Raw genomic sequence first — 19,841 nt, 5'->3', positions numbered from 1 at the left:
GGGGCATCAACTCAAAAAGTGCCAGGGAGAGATAGGACGAAACTGAATTGTCTGGCTTCAGGAGGAGGGCTGGAGGAGCAGCTCTCTCTGGGACTAAACTACTGGCAAGCACCATTGTCCCTTTGTTGAGCCCTCCAACACAGTCAGCAGACACAGGCTGGTACCAAATCTGAGTCTCCATCAAACTCACTTCACACTGGTGATTTCCTGAAACCCACCGTACTCAACTCACACACCAACCCAGACCTCTTTCAGTCTCAGCCCACGCTGCAGACTTTCCTAAAATCTCCAAAGATCCACAATCCCCAACAAGCAGCAGCTAGCCTCAGCATGCCCTCCACCTCTTGCTAAACCGCCCCAGGGCTAGTGGCAGTAGGCCTTGGAGACCTTGGTTTGCACCATAGCCTCTTCCAGGCACCTCCAAGTCCAGCACAGACAGCTATCAAACATAGATAACTTTGCAGTTCCCACCATTTATCCCCAGACCAGGCACAGGTAGCAGCTGACCTGGGCCTGCACTGGAGTCCCTCCCAGAAGGTCCCAGAACCAACACACCTAGTGGCTGGCTTCAGAACACACCAGAGCACCACCCAGTTAGCTCCATAAATGACACACCCAAACTCGGCAGGCGCCAGAGCCCCAATGCAGTGAATAACACTGCAGGGCGTCAACCCCTGCACTCTAGCTTGTCCGCTATAGTTACTGCCAGTCAGCCTGAGGGCCAGTCCCACCCACTGACACGCCAACAGCAATCAAAGCTTAACTACAACAGGAGAGCACACAAAACCAACACCAGGGACACCCCTGGAGCACCCAGCTCAGGTGAGCAGGCAGTCTGCACCACTGGGCTCCACAGGACACCTACTAGATAAGGCCACCCTGCCAACACCGGGAAACATAGATCTACCTAATACATAGAAATAAATACAGGGAGGCAAACAAAAGGAGAAGACTGCCAAACTGTTTCCAACGTGGCTAAGCAGCTTTTCAACTGTTAATGACCAGTTAGTTTTCCTCCTCTGTGGAGGGACTTTATAGCCTTTGCCTTCATCGTCTATCAGTTTGTATGTTGTGAATGTCTAATTCTTTATCTGGCTTTTTACAATTATTTCCTAGTCTATTTCTTTTTTCTGTTTTTATTATAGAACTTTGTTTATTCTAAACTTGTCTCCATATTTTTATCACAAAATAAATAATTTTATCTTGTGTTGAACTTTCAAATTTTACAATAGGATTCACACTGTCAGCTGCTTTACTTTTGCAAAATGAACTAAACACTTCTCTTTGATTCCAACAATTGAATGAAAATTTTTGAATGATTAATATTGTTTTTGAAGTTTTTAAAAGCTATATCGTACACTGGTTTATATTTTATTTTAAGGCATCGCAGTTTCCTGTTTTGCTTCAACATTAATGTTCTTTTAAGTGTTCTTTTATTGACTCAGTTCCATTTTTTTACCCTGGCCAGTGTGGCTCTATGGTTAGAGCAACCCCAGAGCACGAAAGGGTCTCAGATTCCATTCCCAGTCAATGGCAGGTACCTGGGTTGCAGGTCGGATCCCCACCCCTATTCCTCCACCCCCCTCAGGGTATGTCTTGGAGGCAACCAATCATGTCTCTCTCACATGATATTTCTCTCTCTCTTCCTCTCCCTCGCTCCCTTCCACTCTCTCTAAAAATCAATGGAAAAAATATCCTCAGGTGAGGATTAACAACAAAATTCCATTTCTTGTATGTAGTATAGGGAGTTTTTGCTTGCACCATCTATTTTATACTAAGTTGAAATGCTGCCCTTTCATATAGGTTTCCATACATTCTGATCAATTTTGGTACTTAATATTCTTCTCTACTGTTCTATTTATTTACTCTTAGTTCAAACTATACTGCTTTGATTAAAGGAGGGTTTTTTGTTGTTGCTGTTGGTGTTTTTGTTTTGTTTTCAGTAATTCTGATGTCTGGAAAAGCGGGTATTCTTTATCTAAAAAAAAAAAAAAAAAAAAAAGTTTGGTGCCACAGTTTTGACACTAGTCTCTAACTTAATTTTAAACCCTGGCGAAGTGAGTCTCCTATAGTTAGGATTAAGAAAAGGCATTCGTTTATATTCTTACTTTCGTCATCCTGCTGTTGGCCCTTACACAGAGGAATAACAATGCCTAGGGCCCTACCCGGTTGGCTCAGTGGTTGGGGCGGAGGGAAACCTGTGGACTGAAGCAGCCGGGGTTTGATTCCAGCCAAGGGCTCGAACCTCCGTAGCAGGCTCGCCCAGGTCAGGCCCCGTAAAGGGAGGCAGCCAGTCGGTGTTTCTCTCTCCCTCCCTCCCCCTAAGCAAACGAAAAAATGTCCTCGGGTGAGGACTGGGGAAAGCAAAAAAACACACCAAACAATCCCTAGGGTTATCCCAACTCTGATCAGTGTATGGGAACAACGCAAAGAGAAAGGACGCTGTTAGGCGTCCGTGAGAAACTGAAATTGAGGACAGAAACGGCGATGGTCCGAGAACGAGGATTTCTTAGAAAGTAAGATGGTCAGGACAGTGTTGAAGTTGGCAAGCGGGGGAAAGGAGGGTCGCTAGGCTCTGACCTACTGGCTGCCCGTGACGCAAGGAACAGTTGTAAAAGGACCCTGTATCTCGCAGAAACCCTGAACCACTACCCACTTCCCGCCCCCGTACTCCTTTGATCCACCAAGGATACTGCGGCGGCGTGGAGTAAACCTTCCGGTTCCAGACACAACCCGCTTCCGGTCGAGCCTCGGCTCTGCCCTGCCCCTCCCGTCGCGCCTGGCGGCCTCCCATTGGCTGATTGGAGCTGAACTACATTTCCCAGTAGCCCTAGAGTTAGTCGGTACCAGGAGAGGGTGCTAGCCGGTCATGGAGGGCTGGAGTCAGCCTTTTGCTTTCCATCTTCCAGGTAGAGTCACAGAGAGAGCGGCTGCCTCCAGCCCAGCTCTCCTCCAGCCCCGAGTTCCGTTGGTCGACCTCGAGCCCAACCTTCTCAACTGCAGACTGCCCGCTCCTAGCAGGGAGACCAAGTTATCGTGCCGGAAACGAGGCACCGGGCGTGACGTCACCGGTGCTGAGGTGCCCGGCCTCCCAGAAGGCACCGCGTCCCTGCCGTTTTCCCTAACTGACAGCTCAGCGCACCAATAGTCTCCAGCAGCTGTGAGGACACTCCCAAGGGCGAGGGGAGGGCTCGGTTTCTCGCGCCTAGTTTCCTGGTCTGTGCTTGTGCCTGGGTCTCTGGGCTGCCCTCAGCGAGCGCCCAGGGATAGCAGAGCCTCCGAAAGGTGAGGTGCTCCGCGAGGGCGGGAACCAAGCTTGAGGCGGCCTCTGGGGCCCCTCCGGGGAGCGGAGCGTGGTCCGTTGTTGGAGAAGCCTGGCCGGATAGGGAGCCGGGAGCGGTCCCCAGGCAACGCCCAGGCCGGGCTTTGCGCTAAAGGTGGCCCTTGACTTACGAGAGAGGTTCTAGTCTTGGCCAGGACCGGTGGCTCTACTGGGATATCCCCTGTGGATTTCAACATGGCTTTCTCAGCGTAAAGCAGCCAGTAGGCCATATGTGGACACCTCATGCCGTCTTGAATTTGCTCCTTGAGGTATCAGCTGCCCCTCGAAGGGCATCCGAGAGACCTGCAGTCAGATTCGGTGGCAAAGCTGACTGACTTCTATGCAGATTCGCTCGTTGTTGGCCCCCATATTTCCTGTCTCCTGGTCCATTGCTCTACCAGCATGAGTTACGCAGCTCTTCCCAGTGGAGTCTGCACTTTGCATTTCTTAGGAGAATGGCCCTTGGTCTTCTGCCGGTTGCCTTTGCTCCCTTTCATTTGGTACTTTCTATTCGGACATCCTCTGGCTTTCATTCTCAGAATCTGTCTTTCAGGCCTTGCTGAGAGTATCCATTTCAGTTATGAGTTCTCTACCCCAGCTTATCTTTCCTTTCGGACTTAGATCTCATGTGGTCTCACTACCCAAGCCACATATTGGAGTGTAGGTATGCCGTCCCTGATCTTGTGGGTAACCCATGATTTCTCTTGTCTGCAATTTTCAGGCAAATTTCCTGCAGTAAGAGGTGGCTTTTGAAGCTCTACAGAAAGGAGTGTGGTGTGTGATTTCAAGGCACGATGGCTGCAAAAGTGTTTCCTATGTCTCCAAAGCCAAAGCAGTCCTTTATATTGAGAGTTCCTCCAAACTCCAAGCTAGGCCAAGACCTACTTCGAGATGCTACTAGTGGGCCCAAGACCATCCACCAGTTGGTTCTGGAGCACTTCCTCACCTTCTTGCCCAAGCCGGGACTACCCCAGCCCAGTCAGAAAGTCAAAGAGACCTTGGTTATCATGAAAGATGTGAGCTCAGACTTTCAGAACAGAGGTAAGAACACGTTTCTGTCTCACTGGAAGAGAATGGGATGGTACTCAAGGGCTGAGAAAGGTTTCCGTGCTAGTAACAAATCCAAGTTAGGATGGTGAGAAAAGGAGTTGGATTATAGTAAGTCAACATGTTGGGGGGAAGGAGTATTTTTCTCTCAAACTGGAGTTTGAGTGGTTTGATGAGTGTTGGTAAGGCCATAGAATAAACAGTGTGCATCTTTTCTGTAGTGTCAATTTTCAACAAACATTCGGGGTAGTGGTGTAGGAGATATCTTTTTAGGATAAATAAGTGTGGATGAATTATTGAATTGATTTCAGTTTATGTGGTGTTTTGGAAATTTTGTGCTTGCTCTGGGGATCTTCAGACTTTACCTTCCCCAAACCTCCCCTTTAGTAGTTATGGAAATTTTGAAAGGTACTTAGGGGAGCCCTGCCTGGTGTGGCTCAGTGGTTAGAGCGTTGACCCTCTCACCGAAGGGTCTAGGTTCACTCCCCGCCTCCAGTTGGGGTGCTTGCGGGAGGCAACCAGTCCATGTGTCTCTCTCATGTTGGTGTTTCTCTCTCCCTCTTCCTCTCTTCCACTCTCTCTGAAAAGCAGTGGAAAAAAGTATCCTCATGTGAGGATTAACAACAACAAAATTAAAATAAAAAGATACTTAGGGAACTCATTCTTTTCGTAGTGAGGAGGCCCTATGTAATAGGTTCAAGATGCTGAGGTTTATGGCTTGATATCTGACTGGGCTCACAGGACCAGAAAAAGCTGTGAGTTGCCTGCCGTAGGCGTGAGCACAACCTGGCCGTAGGGTGTGGATCACGTCTCCGTATTAGTCACTAACTTTTCCAGTAACTGCAGCTTCCTCTCTCCCCAGCGCATCCTCATCCCTTAGTGAAGTTTCTGACCAGAGAAGGAATCCCGCAGAAACAGGGGACAGTGTCTCTGTGCTTGAAAGCCGAGCCTGAGGTGGGTTTGGTTTTCCCTTGCGTTGTTTGAGCGCATCACCTTCCCTGCTATCGCTGTCCCTCCTGCTCAGCCAGTCTTTACGTAAAAACATCCTCTTGGAAGTCAGCAGGGAGAATGGGGCTCATTCTTCGCTGCCTCCTTGGATGCTTTTCTTCTGCTTTTCCTCTAGTGCCTCTATGAGGCTGGCTTTCCTGATTGGCGGCATCTGTGTGGGACTTAAAAGTCCCTTTCACCATTCCTTCCCTGATCTTTGGGTCTCAGTCTTTCTTATCAAAAGGGCTGACAAGGAACTTCTGTTACTAAGAGGAAGGGGGGCCTGTTGCTCTTTCAGGAGCTGGTGGTTTTTGAGGATTTGAATGTATTTCACTCCCAAGAAGAATGTGTGAGCCTGGATCCGATTCAAGAGCCCACCTCAGAGAAGGAAGAAGACAGTGTTGGAAAGATGATGTTAATGGGTAAGAAATCACGTTCCTTGTGTGTTCAGATTGAATGCTGTGGGAAAATGATGTTCTTCTACTTCATCTCAGACTTTTCCAAGACACCATTCACACCAGTTAAGTACATGCTGATACACATGTTTAATTTTTATTTTATCCCATGTGCCAGAGCCTGCTTTAACTATGGGTGGCCATTTTCCCTGTATCTTGGGGGCAGTGAGGACTGAGGGGACTTCTCTTGGTAAGCAAGAACTACAGCTGATATACTAATACCAAACATTCACTCAGATAGCTAATGCAGGTAGACTGTTTCTGAATCCATTCTCTGGATCTAGTGCTATTCTCCCAACAGGTATATTTTAAATTAGTGTTTTCATTGGACACATGACATACTCTTTAAGTCTTTTTTTTTCTTCTTAAAGTTTAATAGCTGTGAAACCTAGAGTGTAAAAGGAAATATATCCAACTATTGATGGAAATAATATCTAGCACTTGTGTACCATTATGTGCTAGGCACTAGTCTAAGTACTTTGCATGCATTTATTATCTTATAATTCGCACAATTGTACTGTGGAGTATAGAGTTATTACTGTTTTACAGATGATGAAACTGGGACAGAGAAAAGTTAAGATATTTGCTAAAGGTTACACAGTAGTAGGTAGTGGAGCAGGGATTTGGACTCTGGGAATCTAACATCAGATCTTGTAGTCTTTTTTTTTTTTTTTTTTTAATATATCTTTATTGATTTCAGAGAGAGGAAAGGAGAGGGAGAGACAGAAACATCAATGATGAGTCATTGATTGAGCCCACCACCTGGGCATGTGCCCTGACCGGGAATCGAACCCCAATCGCCTGGATCCTAGGTCGATGCTCAACCGCTGAGCCACGCCCGGTCAGGCAGATCTTATAGTCTTGACCGAGAGCTGTACTGCCTCCTTGCTGAATTTCTCATAATTTTGTCAGTGAGTTTTCTATATGGTTGGTGAAGGGCTCTTCTTCATTTGTACTCATTTCCCAGTAATGGTTAATAGCTGTCTTCAGTGTTACATATGAACTCATCTGACAGCAGCTTAATCTTAGAGATGCTTCAGCTTTTCTCTAGAAGTACACTCTTACTGTACAGTCAGAAGCCTTCAAAAATCATTTTGCTCAGTGCCTAATGTTTTTTACTTGGTTTCAGGGCTGTTTGCTTCTGAGGCTGAAGTTGAGCAGAGTGGGTTTTGTGAGTTGCTTAGGCAGACAAAAATCTACAGTGACTATTAAACTCTGTACTTTTCTTACACATATGATCAGGGTACTGATACATAATGGGCCAGGTTAATTTCCCACAGATTCTTCTGTTATATTTTCTTTATTTTAGGGAAAAGTATAAATAGGTAAGATTTATTACATGAGTTTTTCCTGAGTCTTGGGCAAAGCTATTTTTTATTTTGGGTGACTGGTTTGTGGTTATGTTGCCAACACCAGGAACACTTTGGCCATGCACCTTGAGACCCAGTGCTCACCCTTCCTTTCCTTGCCCATACCCTGAAATTGATGATTTAAGCTTAGAGTCAAATAATAAGTAGCAAAGATATACACATGATTTTTAAAGATGCTTAAGTCAGCCCTACCTGGTTTTGCTCAGTGGTTAGAGCGTCAGCCCATGTACTAAAGGGTACCGGGTTCAATTCCGGCCAAGGGCACGTACCTTGGTTGCAGGCTTATCCCCGGCCCTGGCTGGGGTGCATGCGGGAGGCAACCAATTGATGTGTCTCTCTCACATCAATGTTTCTTTCTCTCTTTTTCCCTTCTACTCTCTCTGAAAAGCAATGGGAAAAATATCCTCAGGTGAGGATTTAAAAAAACAAGATGCTCCTCATTCACCAATATTTAGTAAATGCCATCTGTTTTTTCCTCAGGCAGGGTTGGGTTCTGGAGTTGATTAAAAAGATACATTATTGCTCCATTCATGCCTTCCAGGAGATTCCAATTTGTTTTGTAAGATAAGTCATCCACATAAAAAGATAAATAGTGTGAAACCGTTGTAACTATAAAGAGATATTACAAGGTTGAGACAGGATTAGGACCTAAGAGCAGAGTTTAGAAGAAGGTGGATTTTATTTCCATAGCAGGAAATAAATGAGATTATCCTCTAGGCACTTGGACATTGGGGATTGGAGGTCAGACGTAAGGACGTAGAGATTTGGGAGTCATCAGCTATGTGCTTGAATAACAGCTGATGGTTGAAATAGTAACATTTGGTCATTTTGCAAAGGGAAAAAAGTGTACCTCAGAGGGACAGGAATCAAAGAAGAGCTGTTGATAGAGGAGGGCAGAATGTGTGTCTCCATCCATGTGAACAACATGAAAACAATTAGAAATGTAGAACACTTAAATTCTCAGTGAGATAGTTCTTATGGTTATATCTATCTCTGCTGTGGTAAGAGAATATATCTTTACAAGATTGATGCACATTCACTACATGCCCTGCAACAAAGAAAGACTCAGTGGATTCCAAAGAGTAGAAATAACATAATAGGATCTATCCAGTACAACTAGAAATTAATAATGAAATTGGGGAAGGGCGGAGTTTCATCTGGAAATTTTAAAAACTGTTAAGTTACCTTGGGTCAAAGGGGAAATACAAATTAAAATTACATAATTTTTCTAGAAGACATTCTGTATCACAATCTGTGGTATAGCCTAAAGTGGTACTCAAAAAAAAGTTTATGTAAAAACATGTATGCTGATTTAGAAAAATGAAAGTAATTAAGCCTCTGACTCAAAGTTAGGAAAACAAAAAGATAAAGGAACACAAAGTATTAATACTAAATTAGAAAACAATAAGTTAAAAAATAGAAGAACTAATAAGTAGAAAGATTTAAAAGCAAATAGATAAATCAGTTTCTACCTAGCAAACTGAAATTTTCAGAAACTAGCTCCCCATCCAAGAAAAAGGATTAGCTTCAGTTTCACAGAGAATTTTTGTAAATCCTTAAAAACTAGGTGATTCAAATGCTATGAAAAATTCCAGAGTACAGGGGGGAAAAACCCACTTTCAGATTCTTTTTATGAAATTAGTGTAACAATCTGATAAAAACTGCTGTGACCAAAGAAGATTTATTCCAAGAATGCAAAACTGATTAAATACTAGAAAGTCTTAATATAATCCATCTCATAATAAAAAGGAGAAAAATCCAAGATCATTTTCATACTTACTGAAAATGTTTTGCCTAAATACAAACCCCTACTTCATAAGAACACTTAATAGTACTTAAGTGAATACTTCCTTAATGGGGTACTTTTCAGCCAGCATCATCTTAACAGGAAATAATGGGAGGTATTCCCACTAAAATTAGGAATACAACAATGAAGTCCACTATCACTGCTTCTATATTTAATATTGCATTTTGGGTATTAGCCAGTGCAGTTACGTGAGAAAGAAATTAGATGTATAACAATTTAAGAGAAAGAAAAAAATACATCTATTTACATATGATATAATTGTGTAGCTGGTAAACCTAGAGAATGTCTGAAAACTTACTACAAATAAGAGTATTCATTATGGCAGTGGGATGTAAAATATTACAGTATATGGAAATCATTAGCTTTCATATATGCAGACACAATCATTTAGAAGATATAGGAACAAAAAAGATTAAACACCTAGAAATAAACTTAAGAAATGTGCAGCCCTACCCGGTTTTGCTCATTGGTTAGAGCATCAGCCCTCGGACTAAAGGGTCCCGGGTTCGATTCTGGCCAAGGGCATGTACCTTGGTCGCAGGCTCAATCTCCATCCCCAGTGGGGGCGAGTGCAGGAGGCAACCAATCAATGTGTCACTCTCACATAGATGTTGTTTTTTTCTTTCTCTTTTCCTTCTGCTCTCTGAAAAGCAATGGAAAAAATATCAGGTGAGGATAAAATAATAAAATAAAAAAGAAATGTGCAAAAAATTATGAGGAAAACCTTAAAACACTTCTAAAGGATGCAGAAGTAGACTTGAATGAATGAAAAGAAACACCATGTTCTTGGCTAGGAAGATTTACTATATTAAGGTCAGTTCTCCCCAAGTTGATTCCTGAATTAAGTGTAATCCCTTTAACAATACCAATAGGATTTCCCCCCCAGAATTTGACAATCTGATACCTAATTCAAATGGAAAAATAAATATAAGTAACCAGGAAAGTTGGAAACAACAGTGGAGCAGGAGGAGTTCTAGCCCTAGGAGGTATCAAAGCAGCTTCTAAATGTGAAGTCTTTTGTCATGAAAATAGTGTAGTATTGGCATTTGAGTAGACAGACCAATGGAAAGAAATAAAAAGGTTAGAAATAACCTCAAATACATTGGGGATTTAGTTTGTGATAAAGGTAGAGTCTCCAGTCAGGAAGGTAAAGAGGAACATTTTTATAAAAGATGTCAGCACAATTCAGTACCACTTGCTGAATCATGCCTTACTTTGTACACCAAGAAAAAGTCCAAAGGATCAAAGATTTTAAGTGTTTAAAAAAAAAAAAAACCCCTTAAAGGCACAATTAGAGAATATGGATGAATTCCCTCATAACTGTGGAATAGGACGGCTTTTTTTTTTCTCCAATCCTCACCTGAGGATATTTTTTGCATTGCTTTTCAGAGAGAGTGGAACAGGGAGAGAGAGAGAAACGTTGATGTGAGAGAGACACATCAATTTGTTGCCTCCCACACACTCCGGGACCAGGGCAGGGGATCAAGCCTGCAACTGAGATACATGCTCTTGGCCGGAATCAAACCGGGGACCCTTCATTCTGAGGGCCGACACTCTAACCACTGAGCCAAACCATCCAGGGCAGATAGGATGGCTTTTCTAATTAAGGCTCAAAAGTCCAGAAGTCTTGAAAGAAAATATCAATAAATTAAATACAAAAAAATAAATATATAAGTTTTAAAATACAGTAAATTGGGGAAAATATAACTCATGTCAGACAAAATCCTAATCTTCCTAATTTATAAACAGTTTCTAGAAGTAGGGAAGAGAAATTCCAACAGATTTTCTTAGAAATACAAATTACCCTTAAACACATGAAAATATGTCCAGCCCTACTCATAACTAGAAATGCAAATTAAACCTCTACTGAGTTACCATTTTTAAAAATCAGATTTACATAAATCAGTACGGTAACAGCACCTTGGTAGTGAGGTTGTTGGGAGATGGCTATATTGCTGGTAGGCATGCAGAATAGTACAGTCCCTGTGTATGGGAATCTGTAATTACCCATGTTACAGATGTATTAACCCTTTGATCCAGCAGTCCCACTTTTGGGAATCTGAATTACTACAGGTAATAGGAACAGTACATATTCAATAATGTACACTTACTCGTTGTGGTATTGTTTATAAAAACACAAGGTTGAAAACAATCCAGGTGTCTCTGCAGGGTTGAATATGGTATGTCCACACATCATATGTGGAATATGTACTGGAATATAGTGATTGAAATAGAACAAGCAGAAATATACATAGTATACTACCTTTTATGTAAGAAAGGGGGAGAAAAAGAAAATGTATTGCTTAAAGAAACAATGAAAGACTAAAAAGAAACTAATAAAAACTAGTACCTGTCTGAGGAATGCATAGAATGGATGGGGACAGGGATTGGATTAAGTCTTTCCATTGTATACCTTTTCATGTGTTTTTATTTTTGAACAATGTAAATATATTAGCTGCTAAACTTTTAATTTTAAAAATTAGTACATTAAAGAAAAATCATGTGAATTTCAATAAATTGTCCTCAAAACAGATAGTTATCCCTTAAATCTGACTAAACATTTATAGTCATTCATAAAACACTGATGGTAATTCCTTAAAACTGAACAAAATTTTAAAAACCTGCTTTCACTACTAATATCATTAACTAGGTTTTCTAAAACAAGAAAAGAAAAAGGGGTTAAGGAAAATAAATATTGGAAAAGGAAGGAACCCTTTTTGTACTTGGTACAAACTCTGATTTGTACTTAAAAAAACTAAAATGATCAACTAAAAATTATATTAAATAGTTTAAAAATAGGTAGATAGGAAATAAATATGTAACTATCAATAGCATTCTTTTATTTTAATGGATGGCTGTTGTATTTTATTTTTTTATATGTCTTTATTGATTTCAGAGAGAGGGAGAGAGAGAAACATCAATGATGAGTCATTGATCAGCCGCCTCCTGCACTCCCCCTACTGGGGATCAAGCTCACAACCTGGGGATGTACCCTGACCAGAAATTGAACCGTGATCTCCTGGATCATAAGTCGATGCTCAACCGCTGAGCCACGTGGGCCAGGCTATTAATAGCATTCTTAAATAAAACAATGAAAGCACTCATTCAGAGTGGCTATAAAATAGGAGTAAACTAGAAATGCCTTATTGGTAAATATAAAAGAAGATTGTTAAATATTTGAGGGAAACAGATCTAAATGAGAAAACTAAAATCATGTAAAGATAACTGCCCTCCAAATTTATTTATACTGTATTTAGATTCATGTTCTGGCTTCTTTTACCAGTTTCAGACATGTTACAAACAAAAGTGTGACATTAAACTCCAAATGGGGGTGTTTGTGGTGGGGCCACAAGGTCATGGATCCCAAAGGAAGTAGCAGGATAACAGAGAATGGGGGGAGGACAAGTACAAGTACTTACTCAAAGTGGTACAGTTTTGCTCAGTGGTTAGAGCGTCAGCCCTCGGACTGAAAGGTCCCAGGTTCATTTCCAGCCAAGGGCACGTAACTCCTTTATAGGCTCGATCCCCTCAGGGCGAGTGTGGGAGGCAACCAATCGATGTGTCTCTCACATCGATGTTTCTCTCTCTCCTTTCCACTCTCTCTGAAAAGCAATGGGAAAAATATCCTCGGGTGAGTATTAAAAAAAACAAAAACAAAGTGGTGCTCATCTGGGACTCCTGTATGGGAAAGAGCAACCTGCTGTCTGTCATGCGTCACCTACAACGGGTTCAACCTGAGAGCAAGAGCACTATTGGTGTGGAGTTTGCCACCCACAGCATCCAGGTGGACGGCAAGACCATAGACTCAGATCTGGGACTCCACTGGCCAGGAGCACTACCACATCATCACCTCTGCCTACTACCAAGGTGCAATGGGCACACTGCTGGTGTATTACATCGGCAAGCCCCTGACAAAGAGAACATGGAGCAGTGGCTGAAGGAGCTGTGGGACCCCGCTGACATCATCATCATCATGCTGGTGAGCAACAGGAACAACCTACGCCACCTGAGGGCTATGCCCACTGACACAGCCTCTGTCTTCACAGAGAAAAACTTGTCTTTCATTGAGCTCAGCCTTGGAGCTCAGCCTAGGAAGCTTTCAAGAACATCCTCACAGAGACCTACCACATCATGTCACAGAAACAGATTGGAGACGGTGCAGCCCACCAGTCCCTAGGCAGCAGTGTGGTGGACATCAGCATGCTGCCCACTACCAACACACAGAAGCTGAACAGCCCGCAGTGCTGCCAGAACTTGTAACTGCCTGCACCTCATCCAAGTGTGCATGCACATCCTCGTCCTCCCTCCGCTCACCCCTCACCATGATGCCCTCCATGATCTTACCCTCCCATTGAGCTCTGCACAGTCACCTGGGGCTTAGGAAGAACAGGAGTCAAGCAGCACCTCTTGTCCCAGCCACTCCAGGAAAGCTCAAAGCCCTCGCTGCTGCACCTGCTCTTCTTGAGTCCCAGTGGGCCTCTGGATGGGGCAGGGAGGGTGGCTGGAGGGACAGGGCCAGCCAGAGGCAAGAGGATGGGCACACTGAGCAGGCTTCTTCAGTTTTCCACAGCAGACTTCCAGGGAGCGATTACCTCCCTTCCTCTCTGGCCAGGTGTCCCAGCTGACCCTGGTCCCCACCCAGAATTCCTATCTGGGCTCAAACCTGAAGTGCAAGTAAGGTGGGGTGGGGCAGACACAGGCTCCTGGCACCCTATTCCCCACATACAGCCAGCAATGCACATGCCTTTTACCTTGGCCTCTCCCAAGCCTGCATGAATCTAGCTCCTGCCTATAGATTTGTGCTGGGAGAAAACACTCCTTCCCTTTCTTTCTGCATGCAGCGCATTCCCCACCCTTCTCTATCCCCTTTTCTCTTACCTCCTTGTCTGGTCAGAAATCTGTTCACAAGTGAAGCAATGTCTTTGTGTTTTCTATATACAACCATTCTCGTAGCCTTTATTTTTGTTGTTGTTGTAGAGAAACACTGATTCTTTATACAGTTTGTAAGACTGATGCAAAAAAACCCAAAAAACTCCAAATGTATGAGTTAACCATAAAAAGAATAAGAAAAATGGCCAGAAAACACAAACCGATCAGGTTTTGGAAGACTGACACTTTTTCTCATTTTAAGTTGAGTTATTAGAGAGGAAGACTTCAATTTAAATATATTTCATCACCTTTTTAAAAAACGTGCAAGCTGCAGGTTTAACTCAATTTATTGAAAACATGTTAACAATATTGAATATAATTAGCAATGTCTTAGTTTTCCCAACCTGTTGTGAGTATATTAGGCTAAAGATGAGTCTGTAAATGAAATAGTAAGAGGTATAATTAGTTACTTGATTAGTATTAGAAAAGTCTTTTTGATATGTTTCCCCAAAATTGAAAAATTGATGTCTCTAATGATGGGTAACAAACCTCTTCACAATTCAGGATGACTTCCACTTCTGTGCTTTCAGCAAAATTGAGGAGGGTCTAATTGAGTTGTAAGCTGATTGGTCACAAAAATAATATTTGAAGATGTGGTACTGTGTGGGTTTGGCATGTAAAGTGGAAATAGTTCAAAGAATCGAATGACATTGTTTCATAGCAAAATTTCATCTATATATGAACAAAGATTCTCAGAGCTCACAAAAAGACCATATGGGAATTGATGCTGAACCCAGTCTCATTATAATAATAAATATTCATCCACAAAAACATGAAATAAAATTTTAAAATCATTTCATTAACAAAATTTCCAATTTTAACAATATATTTATATTTTGCTTTTGATAAGCTATGTGGTATTAATAGTAATTTTAATAATAATTGAATCCAAAAGGAAAAATTTTACCTTGAAGGATGAAATTTTATCAGTAGTTTTCAAGTATAAAAATATTTTACATGAGAATATTCTGTGATGAAAGTGGAATGGAAATACAAGTTTAAGAAGAATGATATAAAATTTCTGAGTGTTGAAGATCAGCTTGTTCATATATATATGTATATATATATATGTATGTATATATATATATATAAACAATGAATGGTATTGGGTATCAGTAGCTGTGGTGTTTTCTTTAGATACATTATTCCATTATTTTTAAATGTAAAGATTCACAGTACACCAGAAATAAACTGATTGCAGCTATTTTAAAAGAATTTAGATGTGAATTTTAAAAATACATATTTCATTGCCCGGCCGGGCATGGCTCAGTCGTTGAGCATCGACCTAGGATCCACAGATTGAGGTTCAATTCCCTGGTCAGGGCACATGCCTGGGTTGTGGGCTTGATCCTCAGTCAGGGGCGTGCAGGAGGCAGCCGATCAATGACTCTCTCATCATTGATGTTTCTCTCTCTCCCTCTCCCTTTCTCTCTCTGAAATCAATAAAGATATATTTTAAAAAATTAAATTAAAAATACATATTTCATCAATAGTCATTGACTAAGATTTAGAATTTATAATATATAAAATTTCTTTAAATTTATAAAGTGCAAAATAAAGCTACAATGAGAAACCATTATGCTTATTAAATATATGCTACCAAATGCTGGCAAGATTAGCTAAAATTGTTACCCACATGTTGATGTTTGTATTGAAATTGCTATGGCTGCTTTGGAAAGCATATGGCAGTTCATATCAAGAACTGTGATGAAAATTGGCATGTGCTTTATCCAGCATTTTCATTATTCTAAGGGAATAATTAAAAGGAATGATTAAATAGAATAAATCCATTAGTGTGAAACTGCTAAGTCCAGTAGAGATTCACATTCCAGCTTTCGGATCAGCCACATATCTAAGTGGTTGATTTAACCCTTTACTTTTTCTCAGTAAGTAGAGAGGTCTCAGAGTTTAGGGTTCCCTTGTCACTCTACCTGTTTACAGCATATCTTTTTTCATTTTGCTACCTAGTTTTTATAATCTGTTGTTTTACAGATTTTTTGGAAGTATAAATAACAGAAAAGTGTACAAATTATAAGCATACAACTCACATTTTCACAAAATGTACACATTTTTCTAACTATCACCCAAAATTGACTTTCTGGCACCACAGAAATTCCTCTTGTGCTTCCCCACAGTCACTACTACTCCTTCCCTTCCTCCCCTGAAAAGATCAGTTGACTTCTATAGTTTTGTTTTATCGGTTGTAGTAAATACTTTAATGCCCAGATAATCTATTGTGTGAATATATTATGTCTTCTTTATTTTGGGGTATTTTAATTGTTTATGGTTTTTCACTATATAGGATATTATAGTATTATCTAATACTATAATATTATAATACTTAATGTAGTGTTGAAGTAACTCATCTTACCATTCACTTACTAGCCTAAAGATTACAAATGGTACCTTTTAATATTTATGTCTTTTATCCCCTGGTACTTAGCTCCATGCTCTATACAATATAAATAAGTTCAGTATGAACTTATTGGGTAAACAAACATGAAGTCTACAGTATAGTCCCACTTGTTTCATTTTTTTTTTTTATGTAAAAAGAGAACTGTGTGCTTGCATTGTGGGGTGTGGAAAGATTTATTAGTCATGTATCCCACGCTTAATAAGAGTAAAAAAGGAATTTTGTGGCAATTATCTGCCAGTCCTCAGATTTCTGATTTTCAGGGTTATTTCATGAGAAATTGAACTTGTTTTTTTCCCCCTCCTGGTGTCATACCCCTCAAAAGTTATTAAATTGTCTCTTTATTTCAACAGTCAATGACAGTAACCTTGAGGGTGAAGATCATGGAGAAGAGTCTTCAGATTGTGATGAAATGGATTGTTCTGTGGTCTCTGAGCAACCTCCAGATTGCCATAAAGAAAAAAGACTAAATACATCCATTCCAAATGAAAGGAAAATGAGAAATCTTTTAGTTACTATTGAAAATGATAATCCACTAGAGGAACTCTCAAAATTTGTGGATATCAGTATTATTGCACTTGCCCGAAATCGGAGAACAAGAAGATGGTACACTTGTCCACTGTGTGGGAGACAGTTTAATGAAAGTTCTTACCTTATTTCCCACCAGAGAACTCATACTGGAGAAAAACCCTATGACTGTAGTCATTGTGGGAAAAGCTTCAATCATAAAACAAACCTTAATAAACATGAGCGAATCCATACAGGAGAGAAACCTTATTCATGTTCAAAATGTGGAAAAAATTTTCGTCAAAATTCTCATCGTAGTCGCCACGAAGGTATCCATATAAGGAAGAAGATATTTAAGTGTCCAGAATGTGGGAAAACCTTCCCAGAGAACAAAGAATATGTGCTTCATCTGCAGAGTCATGTGGCTGAGAGGCCATATGGTTGCAAAAAATGTGGGAGAAGATTTGGTCGGCTGTCAAACTGTACCCGGCATGAAAAAACCCACTCAGCATGTAAGACCCGAAAGCAGAAGTGGGATCGGGAAAGGTCAGATGGTCCTGCCTCAGCCTGAAATGTTTCATAAGGATTTCTGAATCCCCATGCTGTCTGAAAAGATACAGATATATGAAAACCTCATAATAGCCCAATTGAACCAGATACCCATCTTGGCTGAAACCTCAGATTTTTAGAAAATTCACAGGGAAGAAAATATCTTCACGGTCTATACCTTAGCATCCAGGCTTTTGGGACTAAGGAGCTTTCCTTTGTGAACATGTACAACAATGTACGGATCACAGGTCCCTTTCTTAAGAAAGGCTTCAAATATGAGTCTGTAGGCTGTGAACAGAGTAACTTTTGTAACTGAAAGTATCCATTTTTCCACCACATGAATTTACAATTGAGAAAAGAGAAATAATACAAAGATCCTTTTCTGGACTGGTATTCCCCTGAAAGACCCAAACTACTGATTGTTAAGCCAACAGTTCCTATTAATTGGTATAACCCTTTAGGAACACCCTGTTAAAACTTGAGTGTTGAAAGGATTGTTTGCTTTGGAATATAGGAAAATATAGCAATTGAATATCAAAGGCTTACTGTTTTTTGTGATCTTAACTATCTATTTTATTACATGTTTTTATTGATTTTTTAGAGAGAAAGGGAGGGGGGGAGAGAGAAACATCAGTGATGAGTCATCGATCAGCTGCATCCTGTACACCCCTACTGGGGATTGAGACTGAAACCCAGGCATATGCCCTGGCCAGGAACCAAACCATGACTGCTTGGTTCCTGGGTCGATGCTCAACCACCGAGCCATGCAGGCTGGGCTTAACTATCAATTTTAATAACATTTGAAATTTATGGTGAAAAGTGACTGTTTTACAAAAATCCCTTTCACAGCATAATTTTTAAATGTCTACCATTCTTACTATTTCTTGTTCAGCTAGTAATTGCTCAAATGGCACTTTGATAACTTTCCTTTGCCACAAAAGAAGTTGGATCTCCCAAGTCCAGCCACCCAACCCCACTACTGGAAAAGCTCTTCAGAATCTTGTTCCTCTGCTGAGCCAAGAAGACTTACTAGGAAGGAAACCCCAAGGGCCTCAAAGGAGGAGAAACACATTGGCTTGGATCCATGGTTGCTCAATAACCTTAACATATGCTTAACTCCTCTCTAAGCAGTTACCAGACCTTAGGCAATGGGTGATTACTACCTCATAAGCAAAGTGTTTATTTGTAGAAATTATTTCTCCAGTGACTAGCTCACATTGTCCCTAAAGAGAGCATTCCAGTGTCTTTTTTTTAAAATCCTCACCTGAGAATATTTTTCCATTGCTTTTTAGAGAGAGTGGAAGAGAGAGAGAAACAGATGTGAGAGAGACACATTGATTGGCTGCCCCCTGCACATTCCCCAACCAGGGCCCGGGATTGAGCCTGCAACTAAGGTGCGTGCTCTTGGCTGGAATCGAACCCAGGACCCTTCAGTTCATGGGCCAACCCTCTACTGAGCCAAACCAGCCAGGGCCCAGTGTCTTTATTTTAGTAGATATTTGTTCTCTTTGGCCAGCTAATATCCAGACTTTCCTGACTTGTCTTCCCAAAGGCAAGGCCAATGGTGCCTTCATGGGATCAATCCTGTTGTGAGTTTAAGGATTCGTGATGAGTTTTCCTCTTTTTAGGTTTCCCAAATTTTTACAGTGGTATTTTGATTGGAATAAGTTAATCCTCTAAACTATTTGGGAAAATTTGTTTACAGATTTTTCTATCCAGAACCATGCCTTTTCATTTAATAGAGTATTCCTAAATACATTTTTCTCATTTTTTATTGTAAATTGTTTTTTATTTTTCTAGTTATTGCTCTTATATAGGTAAGTTATTTTAATTATATATTTGTGAAACTAGTGACCTCACTGAATGTTCTTAATTTTCAGTAATTTCTCAGTTCTATTATAATTTGTGGTTAAAAATTATACCATCTACAAATAGTAGTTTTGCTTTTTCCTTTCTGCCTATTGCTCCTTTTTTGTTATTTTTTAAAACATGAGTTGGGGAGGAAGGGGGATTAGTAATGGGATGACATGAACAGATAATATTTAGATAAACATGAACTGCTAAAAGAAATACGAAAGAATGTTCAGCCCTACTAGTAATCTAAGTGTTATAAACCGAATTAAATAAGCAGGGTGTGTGTGTGTGTGTGTGTGTGTATAAATGTTTGGCTTGGCAAAAGAGGAGTGATAGCAGCACCCATCCACTGTAACAAGAATGTTAAAAAAAGTATTCCTTGACCCAACAATTTATCTCCTATGTACAAGGGGAAAATATCACATAATAATACTGAAAAATTAGAAACGGCCTAAATGGTTAAATACGGTTGAATATTATAAAGCTAATAAAAACAATGCTTTTCATTGGGTCTTGTCCTCCCCATTCTCACTTAAGCCCACTCCAGTTTCACATTCAACTCCAACACTACTGAACATTTATAGGACATTTCACCCAGCAA

The 19,841-nt window shown here is 40.8% G+C and overlaps 1 protein-coding gene across 3 annotated transcripts; it reads left to right on the top strand.

Moving 5' to 3' along the window:
* The first annotated feature begins 2,832 nt into the window (after nt 1-2,832).
* On the top strand, nt 2,833-19,747 carry ZNF200 (zinc finger protein 200). 3 transcript variants are annotated; one of them, XM_081131096.1, is made up of 5 exons: nt 2,833-3,285; nt 4,044-4,363; nt 5,232-5,323; nt 5,655-5,778; nt 16,684-19,747. In XM_081131096.1, exons 2-5 carry the CDS (start codon nt 4,117-4,119, stop codon nt 17,406-17,408), a joined length of 1,188 nt encoding a protein of 395 aa, XP_080987222.1. In that variant the 5' UTR covers nt 2,833-3,285; nt 4,044-4,116; the 3' UTR covers nt 17,409-19,747. The 3 variants fall into 3 exon arrangements, with proteins under 3 accessions (XP_080987222.1, XP_080987221.1, XP_080987223.1); XM_081131095.1 differs by having other exon boundaries at nt 3,175-3,285; nt 5,655-5,799; nt 16,684-19,316; XM_081131097.1 differs by lacking the exons at nt 5,232-5,323; nt 5,655-5,778 and having other exon boundaries at nt 3,175-3,285; nt 16,684-19,316.
* The last annotated feature ends 94 nt before the right edge of the window (nt 19,748-19,841 follow it).

Source organism: Miniopterus schreibersii (genome assembly GCF_964146895.1).
Source record: "Miniopterus schreibersii genome assembly, chromosome: 3".
NCBI classification, from domain to species: domain Eukaryota; kingdom Metazoa; phylum Chordata; class Mammalia; order Chiroptera; family Miniopteridae; genus Miniopterus; species Miniopterus schreibersii.
The sequence above is the reverse complement of the archived record's forward strand: the minus strand, read 5'-3'. Positions and strand labels throughout refer to the sequence as shown.